This window comes from Primulina huaijiensis, chromosome 5 (assembly GCF_012295235.1).
Source record: "Primulina huaijiensis isolate GDHJ02 chromosome 5, ASM1229523v2, whole genome shotgun sequence".
Classification (NCBI taxonomy): Eukaryota; Viridiplantae; Streptophyta; class Magnoliopsida; order Lamiales; family Gesneriaceae; genus Primulina; species Primulina huaijiensis.
In genome coordinates, this window is record NC_133310.1 from 17,143,797 (window position 1) to 17,159,573 (window position 15,777).

The 15,777-nt window shown below is 32.0% G+C and overlaps 1 protein-coding gene across 1 annotated transcript; it reads left to right on the forward strand.

The window, feature by feature from the left end:
* Positions 1-2,473: 2,473 nt before the first annotated feature.
* LOC140977688 (uncharacterized) lies at positions 2,474-3,447 on the forward strand. The gene is made up of 2 exons (XM_073442432.1): positions 2,474-3,326; positions 3,443-3,447. Exons 1-2 carry the CDS (start codon positions 2,474-2,476, stop codon positions 3,445-3,447), a joined length of 858 nt encoding a protein of 285 aa, XP_073298533.1.
* Positions 3,448-15,777: the final 12,330 nt, after the last annotated feature.

The window sequence follows — 15,777 nt, forward strand, 5'->3', positions numbered from 1 at the left end:
AACTCATTTCCTTTGTGATAGCCGTGTGTATGGTGTGTGTTCTAGGGCCTTAAATCATGTAAAAACCTTGCTTGAACAAGTCCTAGTCATGGCAGCCTCAATAGATCACATAAAACATGATTTTGGATCAAAAGTTCATAAGTTTAATACATGTTTGTGCAATATTACGAAAATATGTAGGAGAAATTCATGCTTTTCATACAAACGTTATTTAAAACCATAATACGATGTGATAGACGAGAAAAGGAGATGTATGGCGTGTCTTTGCGTTTTAAATACACGGATTTACGTTGACAATTGCGAAGAACGGTGACGACAACCTTGGCTTGATTTTCCTTGAAGGCTTTTCTAATTTTTTTTTCTCTCAATTCCCACTTGTGTGTGCCGTGCAAATTTGGTTGAAATAATTTGAGAGGAAGGAGTTCGGATTGCACAAGGAAGTGGCGTGTGTTATGGGGTGGGTTTGGGGTGATTTAATATATTAAATACTAATTGTCTCACCAACAAGGCTTAGGCCCACTAAGGAGGGTAATTAGGCCCATTAGTGCTTAATTAGAATATTAAAAATAATTTTGTTTAAATAAGTTTGTGAATTTATTAGCCGGATTGCCAAAACGTTAATATTTATGTTGAAAAATCAGCACCGATAAAAATTACGTTCCGGCGTATAAAATCACCTCAAAACCCCTTATTTTCGAAAATATGAAAAATCATCACTCATATTTTAAATAATTAAAAACAATTATTTAATAAAAACATTTTCCATTTTCATTACTCGGTCTCCGTTCCTCGATCGCAACTCTAATAATCTTTAAAAATACAATTTTATGCATCATGACAATAAAATCTTATTTAACATATAATCATGCATGTCACATAATTAATTAAGCAATTAAAATCAATTAATTTGTCATTTTTCATACTTCTTAGATTTGCATGCAGTTAGATTACGTTGTCTTAATTTTGAATCTTACAATATGTCAATAAAATATTATGATTTTTTTTATTATATATTGTAATAATTTTTTAAAATTTTTTAATAAATATAATTTTAAATTTTATGAGGTTTTGTGACTAGAACTCCAAAAATAAAATGAACGATGTTAATAATTTGATTTTAAAATATTGTTAGCAATAAAAAAAATATGTTTTTAAAAAATCAAATAAAAGGAAAAATAAATGGATGAGAAAAGAAAGAAAATTTTAGTGTTTGATTGGAAGATTTTCCAATTAAATGTACATCCAAATCTTTAGGTTGAGTCAAAGATATTTTTTGACATTTTATTGTTATACATTAGACTTTAATTCTTATACTTAATAGAATTACATGGAGTCATTAAAAGAATATTGACATTTTGAATACATATAGACTTTTGTAAAGTTTTTAAAAGCAAGTTTGAATATCACATGATTTTTTAAAATTTTACAAAAATATACATTGAATATCACCAAACTTTTATAGAGTATATAAAAGTCTAGAATGAATACATCTAGATTTTTAAACTACATAAAAGTTATTAAATGTCTAGAACCGATACACCCGGTTAATGAAGATCAATTTTCAAATAATTGGAATTAAAGCAAGGAGTAGGAAAATTCAATTGAAGATTTGAAAAATGAAAAATTAAAGTGGATGAAGCTCATGAAGGATTTTATCTTTGGCCCAACAACATTGTTTATTTTATTATTTTCATATTATTTTATTAGGGTAATTTTGTGGGCTCAAGTAATAATAATTTTAAGCTGACATTACATTTTTATCTTGGAGTTTTTATATACATCCCATAGAAAAACGTTTTTTAGGTGGATAAATACTTATTTAGAGTCTTATCATGACTCTTGAGAGTTCTTATCTAGGTATGATACTTATTTGTATAAACACACATTGAACCAATACTTTTGAGGGAGACTGAAATTAGGTTTATCAAAGTTTTTAACTTTGTGGTGTTCGTCGACTTATCGTTCTTAAGTTCTCAAAGACGAGTTCTTCGTGAATTTAAAATTTGTGACATTGTTTCTTTTTGTTATTTTGGTTCTTACCTCGTTTACAAGTAACGGGTCACAACATAATTGAAACTTGGTCCAATTCTCAATATTGGGTTTCTACCAAACTTGTTTGGGTTTTTCATTTGTTCCTTAAAAAAAGGTTCATTTGACATTTCCATTACATATTGTTCTTTTAACATCATTTTAAAAGTTCAAATACATTATCTTTTATTAGTATTGGAAGAAAAGTAAAAACGTGCTCATTTGCTTATTAGAGATACGTTTTTCTCATTCATTTTCTTTCCTTCTTTGTACTTGGTATAAATAAGAAGTCAACTGGTACTTTTACTAGTTAGTTGAGAATTCATTCAGCTCATCTTGCGAGCTTCTCTGTAAATCGAATGGAGGTTATCTTCAAGCTTTTATTCAATTTCATTTCTAAAATGGTATCAGAGCACTAGGTTCCGATCTAGATCTACATCCAGTTATGGTGAGAGCTAATGTGCCACAATCTCAAGCTTCAAGTTCGCAGATCGGGAGAGTTGCTCTCGAAGACTCGAGCAGCCCATACTTTCTGCAAAATGGCGATCATCCTGGTCTTGTGTTGGTATCTCACTCTCTTGCAGGAAACAATTACAATACCTGGAGTCGCGCGATGTCTATGGCACTTACTGCTAAGAACAAACTTAGTTTTGTTGATGGTACGTGTTTGCGTCCTCCCTCTGAAGATTTGTTGTATGGATCTTGGATCCGGTGCAATAGCATGGTGATTTCATGGCTACTCAACGCTGTAAGTCGAGAGATAGCAGATAGTCTCATGTATATAGCTACCGCACATGAAATCTGGATTGATCTTCGGGAAAGGTTTCACCAAAGCAATGCGCCTCGAATTTTTCAAATTAAAAAGCTATTAACTGATCTACAGCAAGGTTCGATGGATGTTAGTACTTATTATACTCGTCTGAGAACTTTGTGGGATGAATTGAAGGATTTTCAGCCAGTATCGGTATGCAGCTGCGGTTCTATGAAGGATTGGGTGAAATATCAGAATCAGGATTGTGTTATGCAGTTCCTGATGGGGTTGAATGAGTCGTATGCTCAAATACGTGCCCAAGACTTGAAGATGGATCCAATTCCTGCAATATCGAAGATCTTCTCATTAGTGGTGCAAGAGGAACGCCAAAGATCTATACACTCTGATATTTCTGGTTCATCATTGGATCATAATCCAATCTTGTCTCCAAAACCGATTAATGCTGCTGTGAAAGGGTCTTCATATGGTAAGGGTGATAAAGGTGGGAAATCAGATAATTTGACATGTTCTCGTTGTCATTATACAGGTCATACCATAGATAAATGCTATCAATTGCATGGGTACCTACCAAGCCACCCAAAATACAAACAGAAACAGCCTGCATTCAAAGTTAGAGCATATGTTGTACCCAATGTCCTGAAGGTTGATCCTCAAACAAATCTACAGTCGGAAAAGGACTCTAACAAAATTGGGAATGAATTGCTGAGCCCTGAACGATGCAGGCAACTCCTTGACTTCCTAAGCACTCAACTACAGCTTGGACATGGCACCACAACTGATTCCAAACAGCTTGAATCCTCTGCGTCTTGTCTTAGTGGTATGTCTTCATTATCCCTTAATTTTTCTTCAATTCTTAATGATCATTGGGTCTTAGACACAGGGGCAACACATCATATATGTTGTTCCCTTGCATCCTTTCAATCCTTTAAAGCCACAAATTCCACTGTCACACTACCCAACAACTCCACGGTTGCAGCAACACATATAGGTACTGTTTTCCTACCTCCTGCTTTGGCACTGGAGAATGTCCTTTTTGTTCCCCATTTCAATTTCAATCTTATTTCCATCAGTGCTCTCACTAAGAATCTAAAGTGTTCCGTATTTTTTACTTCTGATTCTTGTGTCATTCAGGACAATACCAAGAACAAGAGGATTGGGATGGGTAGCTGTGTTGGAAATCTTTATGTTCTGCAATCTCCCAGCATAACCCCTGCACTCTGTAATGTTTCTTTTACTCAAAGCCAACTGTGGCACTATAGAATGGGACATCCATCTTTACCAAGGTTATCTGTATTAGGATCTTTGCTTAAAAACAATTCAATAAGTCTCAATGATGAGTTTGATTGTTCAATCTGTCATCTAGCTAAACAAAGAAGGTTGTCATTTTCTTCTAACAATCAAATCTGTAATACTCCTTTTGAGTTGATTCATATTGATGTTTGGGGCCCTTTTCATCCTTTGAGTGTGGAAGGATATAGGTATTTCCTTACCATAGTTGATGACTACACACGCTATACTTGGATTTATTTGATGAAAACAAAATCTGATGTTCTGGGGATTTTTCCCAATTTCTGTAGACTGGTTCAAACTCAATTCAGTTCCAAAGTCAAGTCTGTCCGATCAGATAATGCCCCGGAATTGAATTTTTCCAATTTTTTCAAGACTGAGGGAATTCTATCATATCACTCATGTGTTGAACGACCACAACAAAACTCCGTCGTGGAACGAAAACATCAACACATTTTAAATGTAGCCCGAGCTTTGTTGTTTCAGTCACACATCCCTTTGGCTTATTGGAGTGACTGTGTATTAACCGCAGTATATCTCATCAACCGGACTCCCTCTCCTCGGATTTCCAACGAAAGTCCTTTTGTATTGTTATTCAAGAAATACCCATCCTATCTTCACCTTAAAACCTTTGGATGTCTTTGCTATGGTTCCACTCTTTTGAGTCAACGCTCTAAATTTTCCCCTCGTGCCATAAAATCTGTATTTCTTGGATACCCCTTGGGTTACAAGGCTTACAAGCTTCTCAATATTGATACCAATGAGGTCTACATATCCAGGGATGTGGTTTTCCATGAACAAACTTTTCCGTTTGCAGAACAACCTTCTCCTCCTGATCCATCTATGCATTTCTTTTCGGAGAGTGTTCTTCCTGCACATATTGATATGTCATTACCTACTGATGAACCTCCATCAAACCACCTACATCAAACCCGAACTCATTCCAACAGATTACACACCAAGCCTAGTCATCTCCGTGACTATCATTGCTTTAACTCTTCCTCATGTTTTTCTTCTACTGCCCATCCTCTTTCTTCAGTCCTTGGTACCCAGCGGCTTTCTGCTTCTTACAGAGTTTTTGTCAATAACATTTCATCCATTCATGAGCCTCACACCTTTTCTCAGGCTGTTCAACATCCGGAATGGTGTCAAGCCATGGCTGATGAGTTACGTGCTTTAGAAAGCAATGACACCTGGACCATCGTTCCCTTGCCACCTGGAAAACATGCAGTAGGTTGCAAGGGGGTTTATAAAGCCAAATTCTTGGCGGATGGGACTCTAGAGCGATACAAGGCTCGATTAGTGGCCAAAGGTTATACTCAACAAGAAGGAGTGGATTACTTTGAAACATTTTCCCCGGTTGCAAAGCTGGTGACAGTCCGAACTTTGCTTGCTTTGGCTGCTATCCGAGGATGGTCTTTAATGCAGCTAGATGTGAACAACGCATTTTTACATGGGGACCTATTTGAAGAAGTCTACATGTCACTTCCTCCAGGTTATAAACCACAGGGGAAACCTTTGCCATCCAATGCTGTTTGCAAGCTACAAAAGTCTCTATATGGGCTTAAACAAGCTTATCGACAATGGTTTGCTAAATTTTCCTCTACCCTTCTCCAGATTGGTTTTATTCAATCCCATGCAGACAGCTCCCTGTTTGTTCGAACACATGATGATGTATTTTTAGCTTTATTAGTTTATGTGGATGACATAGTAATTGCCACAAATAATAAAGCTGAAGCTGATAGTTTGAAAGCCTTCTTGAATATGAAATTTAAGCTGAAAGACTTGGGTGACTTGAAGTATTTCTTGGGTATTGAAGTGGCCAGGTCTTCGAAAGGAATTTATATCTGCCAGAGACACTATGCACTTCAATTACTCACTGAAGCTGGTTTTCTTGGGAGTAAATCACGAGCTACTCCTATGGATGCTAATTTGAAATTGAGTAAAGATGATGGTGAGCTGTTGACAGATACTTCATTGTACCGTAAACTTGTTGGAAAGCTGCTCTATCTTACCATCACACGTCCAGATTTTGCTTATTCAGTCAACAAGTTGAGCCAATTTGTTTCTGCACCAAGGTCTACCCACTTACAAGCAGTGTATTCTGTCCTGCGATATGTCAAGGGAACAGCAGGTCAAGGCTTGTTTTATAGCTCCAAATCTGACATGAGATTAAGTGTATTCTCAGATTCTGACTGGGCCGCTTGTCCTGACTCACGACGATCGGTTTCTGGTTTTTGTGTTATGCTTGGTAGCTCTTTAATCTCATGGAAATCGAAGAAGCAACAGACCGTATCCAAGTCATCTGCTGAAGCCGAGTATAGGTCCATGGCAAATGCTACTTGTGAAGTAGTCTGGATGATTGCATTGTTCAAGGAGTTGTGCACTGTTATTGACACACCTGTGACATTGTTTTGTGACAATCAAGCAGCCATTCATATCTCGTCTAATCCTGTGTTTCATGAACGCACAAAACATATCGAGATCGATTGTCACGTCGTGCGTGAGAAGGTTCAGTTAGGCATCATCAAAGTACTGCATGTTGCTTCACAATTACAACTTGGAGATTTGTTTACGAAGGCACTCCTTCCTGGTATATTTCAAGCATTGCTGTCCAAGATGGGTATTGAAAATATTCACTCCCCATCTTGAGGGGGAATATTGGAAGAAAAGTAAAAACGTGCTTATTTGCTTATTAGAGATACGTTTTTCTCATTCATTTTCTTTCCTTCTTTGTACTTGGTATAAATAAGAAGTCAACTGGTACTTTTACTAGTTAGTTGAGAATTCATTCAGCTCATCTTGCGAGCTTCTATGTAAATCGAATGGAGGTTATCTTCAAGCTTTTATTCAATTTCATTTCTAAAAATTAGATTTCCCATTCACCATAAAATTTGAACCTATGTTTCCAAAAACGAATCTGAGAACATATATATATATAAATATATATATATATATACATATATATTATTCAGTTTTGATATGTTGCACACCTATATATAATTTCATTTATTAGCACTCATTCTTTTGTGGCTAAGAAAAATAAAATATTGTAAAGATTCTAATAAAGTGCCATTAATTTCTATCAAGTTATTGAATCGTCAGACCATTTTTTCATGTATTTCTTAATTTCCGGCCGTCAGCCGAACTTTTATCGTAGGGCGGGCTATTAACATCCACTGGGTTTTTATTACGAGAAAATCATTTTTAAAAATTAAATTAAGATATATTATATCCCTGCGATTCATTGATTTTAAGAGTTCCGTATTTAATTTGATAAGAATTAATTTTGTTTAGGTAACGTTTGGTACACGTTATGGGATGAGGAAAGATGCGTATATAAGGGATAAAAAATTGATAGGCAGAGTTAAATAAGATGATATGATAAAATGTAGAGTATGTCTCTTGTGAGACGGTCTCACGAATCTTTATCTGTGAGACAGGTCAACCTTACCAATATTCATAATAAAAAGTAATACTCTTAGCATAAAAAGTAATACTTTTTCATGAATGACCCAAATAAGATATCCGTCTCACAAAATACGATCCGTGAGACCGTCTCACACAAGTTTTACTTTTAAGGTAATGTTTGATATGATTTTAACGAAATGAATTAAATTTATCTATTAGAATGCAATATCTAAATTAACCTTGCAAAATTACAATTGTTATTTAATAATCTATAAACCAAGTAATGTTCAAATGTGTAGATAACTTAAGTTGTCATTTTAAATATTTAGACACACACGTGTTATATTGATGGTTGGTTTAATGAAATAACAAAAAAAAATAATTTTAAAAAATTTAATGTAAAGAAGAAATATGTATGCATTCAATAATTATATATTTTATATCTTCCAAAAAAATTAATCACTTTTGAACTATTATTTGAATTATAAGTTTTGGTCTAGACACAATTTATAAATTTAATAATTAAATAAATTTTAAGATATTTTTTATGTCACCCTTTATTCAAGTGTTCTTGATAAGTTTTTTCTTAAATATTATAGCAATACATATCTACAAGATTCAAATATAAGCTTCATCAGAGATAGCATAAAAGACACATAAAGATCATAGCAAATCATCCACATATTATTGCACACAATACATCGTTCCAAAATCCACACACATAAGAGTGCAAACAGATTTCGAACGCCTCAGTACTAGCATGAGTCTCGCTTCAAGGGGGAAGACTGAAGAAAATAGATTTTTCCACTAACATCGCAACTGCAATGACTCTATCCTCCACTGTCAGATAGAGAAGTTGTTGGGACATCGAACTCTCGCACTTAAGACGCAACGAAAGTTTAAAAATTTGTGTATCGACAATCGAAACATTGCTTGGGCGTCGTGTATTTATTCATAGGATGTCTAAGAGTTTATACATGTGCATATACAATGCTGGACTCCAAACTATTCCGGTTTTTAAGCGGATATAGCCCTTCTTGTAAATCCCTACGAACGGCTCTTCAACCTTGATCGTCTAATTATGTCCACGATCGAAGATTATCCTTCTCGCTTGGATTGCACTAGAAATCGCAAGCGATTAGCCTCCGAATTTTCAAAATCCGGATATGGAGCAACGACGGCGGTGCGGCGTGGATGGAAAACAAAGTGGCCGAAAATTTTCCTTGATTAACAACAAGGTGGTTGTGAGTTGTGTTAAGGAATTGGAGAGGATTTGTGGTGAATTTTGTGTGATATTCTTTCGGTATTTTGTTTATGACCCCTCATGGTGTGTATATAAAGTGAGACTTCTAATCTAATTAGGAGTATCTCTCCTACAAGGACCCCATGCATGTGTTGAAGAGACCGTAATGTATGCTAACCATAACTAAAAGTTCTTGCAGGCACTATCAGTGATACTTAGGGGATCATGAGAGGATGCTACTAGACGCTCTTACCATGATCTGATGGGTGCAATCAGAAGTTCTGACATTCGTGATCAAAGAGTTAATGAAAAGAATTAGATTAACTAGGGTAAACTCGAATAAGAATAAATGTTATTCTGAATCAAATGAAGATGTAAACATACGACTAGTTGTATCCCTGAACCATTAAGGGTCACACAAATATCGAATTATGTGTTCCCATTGATATAGATAAATTTCAACTAGTTTGATGGAGATCAAACATGAAACTTATAAAGAAGTTTATAAGCTGATGGCCATAAGATGGAAGAAATGAAAGTTAGTATAATCGCTAATTTAGAAAGGAGAGTGGAACTGTTTGTTTTGTGAAGGTGTTCACTAAACTGGCAGTCGCCTAATATGGTAAGTGAAAATGTTGATCTTACGTTGCGAGGCATACCTCATGGTACCAATTGTAGTCAATAAAAGCCCAAGCCACAAGTTGGCTTATCGGACACCTACTCTAACAGAAGCATCCCTAGTGCATCAAATACTTCCTTTGTTGCTTTTGATATCTCCTGATCTTGGCCAATATTTTTAACTATATAAGTAAACTTGTCAATTGCATCCACAAATGCGTCATCACCTTGCATTTGGTGCTCCCGTTTCTTGGAATGTGATTTTTTACTAGTAGTGGAACTTATCGAACTTGGATGTGTAACATAGATTAGTTCAACATTTTCCTCAACGGTATGAAGAAAATTTTCCAACCTATCATTCATATCATGACCTCCAGTCTCACCCATATTTAGTACACCCCGTAAAATATCTATAAAACCCTCTGCATTGTTCTCCAGTCGCACGATCATGTCCAAAAATTTCACATCAGTCATTGTAATATGACCAATATCTTTTATAACACATTGTACGCAAATTGTTGCGACTCTAAAAATATATCAAAAATAAATCCATAAGTATATATGTCATACTTGAATCAAACCAAACACTAATCAAAAGCCAACTTACTCACTAAAAATATTTCTTCACGCCAAAATACAATAAGTTTCACTAAAACACATAATCTAACCATTAAGGCTAAAGATGCAACTTAAAGCTCAAATGTGACCAAGTTTTAGAACATTCTCAGAATATATATCACACAGGGAAACAACCATGCCTTGGAGAAAAAGACTAAGTACTTCCACCATTCATGAACACCAAAATAAAGCTTCAACGTGCATAAAATAAAGTAAATCCTATGAGTTAATAGATCATAAATAACCACTGAAATAATCCAACAATTATCCAAGCTAGTTTAATTAGGGATAATGTTTACCTTAACAAAGTCGATACATGTCTCATTAGTGGCTTCAATCATCTGGTCAGTTTCGTTTCAACCGATCTGCTTCCTCTCAACATCGTTAACAATGCACCATGAATCCTTTTCCATACTTGTATATTGGTACGTAGTTGATGTGTAGGTTGCCTTGTAAATCTATTACACGAAAAACTTTCTTCGTTGAATCTTCAAGAAAAATCAAATATCCACAGCGGAAACCCATTTTCACTTTTGAAACCAGCAATAGCAGCATTTTTCAATGATTGAAGAAGGACTTCCTCCTCTTTTACGCTCCAGACACGCCTACTCTTGTCGGATTTCTTTTGTTTGCTATGAATGTTGTTGGATGCACAAATATCCATGTCACCTGTATCTCATAAGTAAAGGCAAGAAATATGAAAAATGTGTGTGTAAAAAAGTCGCCCAATACATTCACTCCTCTATTAATTTTCTTGCTCGGTATTTTGGTTTTTCCTTGTTAGGAACATGAACATTAATATATGTACCATCCAATGTGCCAAGACAATCCTATGTAGTGTATTTCGCGAGCTTAGTAATTTCAAGATAAGTCGAGCTCGAGCCTGAAGATAAAAGCTCGAATCGAGCTCGGGCCGAGCTTGAGCCTTTATCAATTTTAAACGAGTCAAGTTCAATATTGATATTGTTTGGTTTGATTTGGATCGTTTACGTCTTTGCTTTTTTGATCAAGCAATGCTCAAGATAAATTGTCAACAAAATTCAAATTGTCAATGTCTAATTTTTTTTTCCAATCCAATGGTACAAGAAATGACCTAAATTTGGCTGGATTAGGATTTAGTTTATATCAAAATTCCTTCTCTTTTTTTTCCTTTCTATTTTTTTTACAAACAAACTACAAATTTTAGGATTTTAACGAGATCAAATATTAATTTTGAAAAAAAAAAATCAATTTCATTTTTTGAATTTTGATAATTTGATTTCGAAACTTTTTTATTTATCTATTATCTATTATTACTTTTTATTAATAATGCGCAAAATAGAGACATCTTCGATGTCTTGGTGGGCTTATTTTGTTTTTGTTTTTTTTATTCTATCATTTCAAATTACTGCATGATATCTCATTATTTTTATAATTATAAAATTATCTCTATTGAATTTAATTTAAATTAATAAAAAAATAGTATATAGCCTAATTAAAAATAATAATTTGGTGTGAGCTTGACATTTCAAGTTCCAATTTTCCATGTCATCCATGTTTTTGTTCCCAGTTAGATAGTTACATGTTTCTCCTAAATACTTCTCATTTCAGTTTTAGGGTAACTTCTATTTTAAAAATACAAATACCTTATATTTTGAAATAAAAATCAACACATCTCTTGCGCACAATCTACGGTTGCATATCACCAATTATAAAAATACGATCTAATACGTAGAATAGCATAACTAAATTAATATTATATATAATGGTTGATGTTCTTAGTGGTCCAACTTTGTGACCCCAAATAATTCTTACTAAAATATCATATTCATTTAGATAAGTAATATTTTTCGTATAATTAACTTATAATTACAGTATCTAATCCACTTTAGAAATTCAACTCTACAAATTACATATTTAATATAATTTCATTATAATTATATAAATAATAATTAAAAATTATATATATATATTTTTGAATCAACTAAATCTATTAATAATCATGATTAATAAACCGTAAATTTGTGAAAAATCTCATTGCACATCTTTGAATTAAAATTAGTACCTCATAATAACTTTTTAAGATTTAGTACCTGGCAATGATATAATTTTAGTTTTAACTCCCTACAAATCCAAAGTTACGATTTTGCCCTTTTACTATTTAAAAAAATATATTATTTTATCCACAAAATTACACATGTCTTCTTCTTCTAATATATAATCTGAAAAAAAAATTTATTTCTCAATTATCATAGAATAAGATCAAATACTTATTTTGACATACAAAGTACCTGTTATGGGGTTTCGGATACTTGATTTCGCTCTTTGAATACTCGAAATGTATAAGAAAATACTATATTTTCGAGTAATTATCACAAATTCGGTCATTGTTGGTCTTTTCATGAAAAATGCATTATGATAACTTATTCATGTCATTTTATTTTAAAAAAAAAAAACATAGTTCAACACACATCATGAAATAAGATCAGATATTTTTTTGACATACAAAGTACCTATTTTGGAGTTCCAAATACTTAATTTGGCTCTTTGAATACTCCAAATGTGTAAGAAAAATACTGGATCTTCGAGCAATTACCATAAATTCTGTAATTGTTAGTCTTTTCATTGAAATTGTGTTTGGATGACTTATTCATATCATCTAATTTTTGAAAAATACAGTTTCTCACTAATCATGGAATTAGAAAAAATACTTATTTTAACCGATAAAGTACCTATTTTGGTGTTCCAAATATTTGATTTGACTATTTGAATACTTCAAATGCGTAAGAAAATACTTGAGTTTCAAGTAATATTAAGTGGCTTTTGATGGCGTCATTTGTGAAGTTAAAATGTGATAGCTAAATTGGTATAAAGAGTATCTAATTAGAGTCTACAAATACATGATTTTACTCCCTAAATACTCATATCCAATTATTTGAGGATGTCAAAATATAGTTGGATAATGACATTCATGAAGTAAAAATTCGATACCTAAATTAATAAAAATAAGACATAATTCGAGTCCACACACTTGATTTTATCCTTTAAATACTCAAATTCGATTATTTGATGATGTCAAAATATATAATTCGAAGTTAATATTGAGTGGCTTTTGATGATGAGATTTATAAATTAAAGATATGGTACCTAAATTGGTACAAATAATACCTAATTCGATCCTACATATATTTGATTTTACCTTTTTAAGACTCAATTTTGATTATTTTAGCATATAAAAATTATAGTTTCAAATAATATTGAATGACTTTTGATGTGTCATTGTGAAGTTAAAATGTTACCTAAATTGGTACATATAGTATCGAATTCGGGTGTACCAATACTTGATTTTACTCCCTAAATACTAAAATTCAATTAATTTTTATGTCAAAATATATGTTATGAAGGTAATATTGAGTGGTCTTTGATGATGATATTCGTGAAGTAAAAATATTATACCTAAATTAATACAAATAATACATAATTCGAGTCACAGAATACTTGATTGTACCATTTAAAGACTCAAATTTGATTATTTGATGATGTTCAAAAAATATAGTTCGAAGTTAATAATTTCTATGGTGTCATTCGTGAAGTAAAAATGTGATACCTGAATTAGTATAAAGAAAACCTAATTCGAGTTACAAATATTTGATTTTACCCTTAAATATGCATGTCAGATTATTTTGGGGATTTCAAATGAATAGTTTGAAGTTAATATTGAGTGACATTTGATAATGACATTCGTGAAGTAAAAATGTTATGCTTAATTTAATAATAATAGTATCTAACTTGACTCCATGGATATTATCGAGTGACCTTTGGTAATGACACCAACAAAAGATATTAACTTCAAACTATATTATTTATACATTCGTGAAATAAAAATGTAATGCCTAAAAATGTGACATTACTTATTTGATAATGACATACATGAATTATAAATATGATACCTAAAAATGTGACATTAAAAATGTTTAATTTGACATCCCAAATAATCGGATATGAGTATTTATAAGGTAAAATCAACTATTTGTAACTCGAATTAGGTTTTCCTTGTACCAATTTATGTATTACATTTTTATTTCAACACCATAAAAAAATATTAACTTCAAACTATATTTTTTGACATCATCAAATAATCAAATTTGAGTTTCTAAATGGTAAAATCGAGTATTTCGTGACTCGAATTAGGTATTATTTGTATTAATTTAGGTATCATATTCTTACTTCATGAATATCATTATCAAAGACCACTCAATATTACCTTCAAACTATATATTTTGACATAAAAAATTAATTGAATTTTAGTATTTAGAGAGTAAAATCAAGTATTGGTACACTCGAATTAGATACTACATCTATGAATTTAGGTATCACATTTTAACTTCACAAATGACATATCTAAAGTCACTCAATATTACTTGAAATATTTTTTTATATACCAAAATAATCAAAATTGAGTCTTCAAATGGTAAAATCAAGTATAGATAGGATCAAATTATGTACTATTTGTACCAATTTAGGTACCACATCTTTAATTCAAAAATTTCATCATCAAAAGTCACTCAATATTAATTTCAAACTATATATTTTGGCATCATCAAATAATCGAATTTGAGTATTTAAAGGGTAAAATCAAGTATTTTTGGACTCAAATTATGTCTTATTTGTATTAATTTAAGTATCAAATTTTTTACTTCATGAATGTCATCATCAGTGCCACTCGACATTAACTTCAAACTATATTTTGACATCCCCAAATAATTAGAAATGACTATTTAGAGAGAAAAATCATCTATTTGTGGACTCTAATTAGATACTCTTTGTACCAATTTAGGTATCACATTTTAACTTCACAAATGACACCATCAAAAGTCACTTAATATTATTTAAAATTAAGTATTTTCTTACACATTTGAAGTATTCAGGTAGCCAAATTAAATATCTGGAACTCCAAAATATGTACTTTATCGGTCAAAATAAGTATTTTTTCTAATTCCATGATTAGTGAGAAACTGTGTTTTTTCAAAAATTAGATGACATGAATAAGTCATCCTAACACAATTTCAATGAAAAGACTAACAATTATAAAATTTATGGTGCTTGCTCGAAGATCCAGTATTTTCTTACACATTTGAAGTATTTAAATAGCCAAATTAAGCATTTCGAACTCCAATATAGGTACTTTGTAGGTCAAAATAAATATATAATCTTATTTCATGATGAGTGGCGAACTATGTTTTTTTTTTAAAAAATAAAATGACATGAATAAGTTATCATAATGCATTTTCATGAAAAAACCAACAATAACCGAATTTGTCGTGATTACTCGAAAATATAATATTTTTTTACACATTTGGAGTATTCAAAGAGCGAAATCAAGTATCCAAAATCCCATAACAGGTACTTTGTATATCAAAATAAGTTTTGAATCTTATTCCATGATAATTGAGAGATAAACTTTTTTTAAGATTATATTTTAGATGAAGAAGACATGAGTAATTTTTTTTGGATAAAATTATATATATTTTTAAATAATAAAAAGGCAAAATCATAACTTTATGTTTGTAGAAAGTTAAAACTAAAATTATATTATTGTCAAGTACTCAATCTTAAAATATTCGTGCAGAGAGATTTTTTACAAATTTATCCATTAATAAACATAATAATCATTATTTTATTTTAAAAAAATGTAAATTCGCACGTGTAATATTGTACTACGTCGATTACAGGTCCACTTCCCCATTTAATGTTGAAAATTCGAAAAGCCTGAAACCCTAATTAATGCTTTACTGGACCACGCTTTGTCAATTTAATGATA

Coding starts and splice junctions, on each gene's coding strand:
- LOC140977688 (XM_073442432.1), top strand. CDS start 2,474: ATGGTGAGAGCTAATGTGCCACAATCTCAAGCTTCAAGTTCGCAGATC.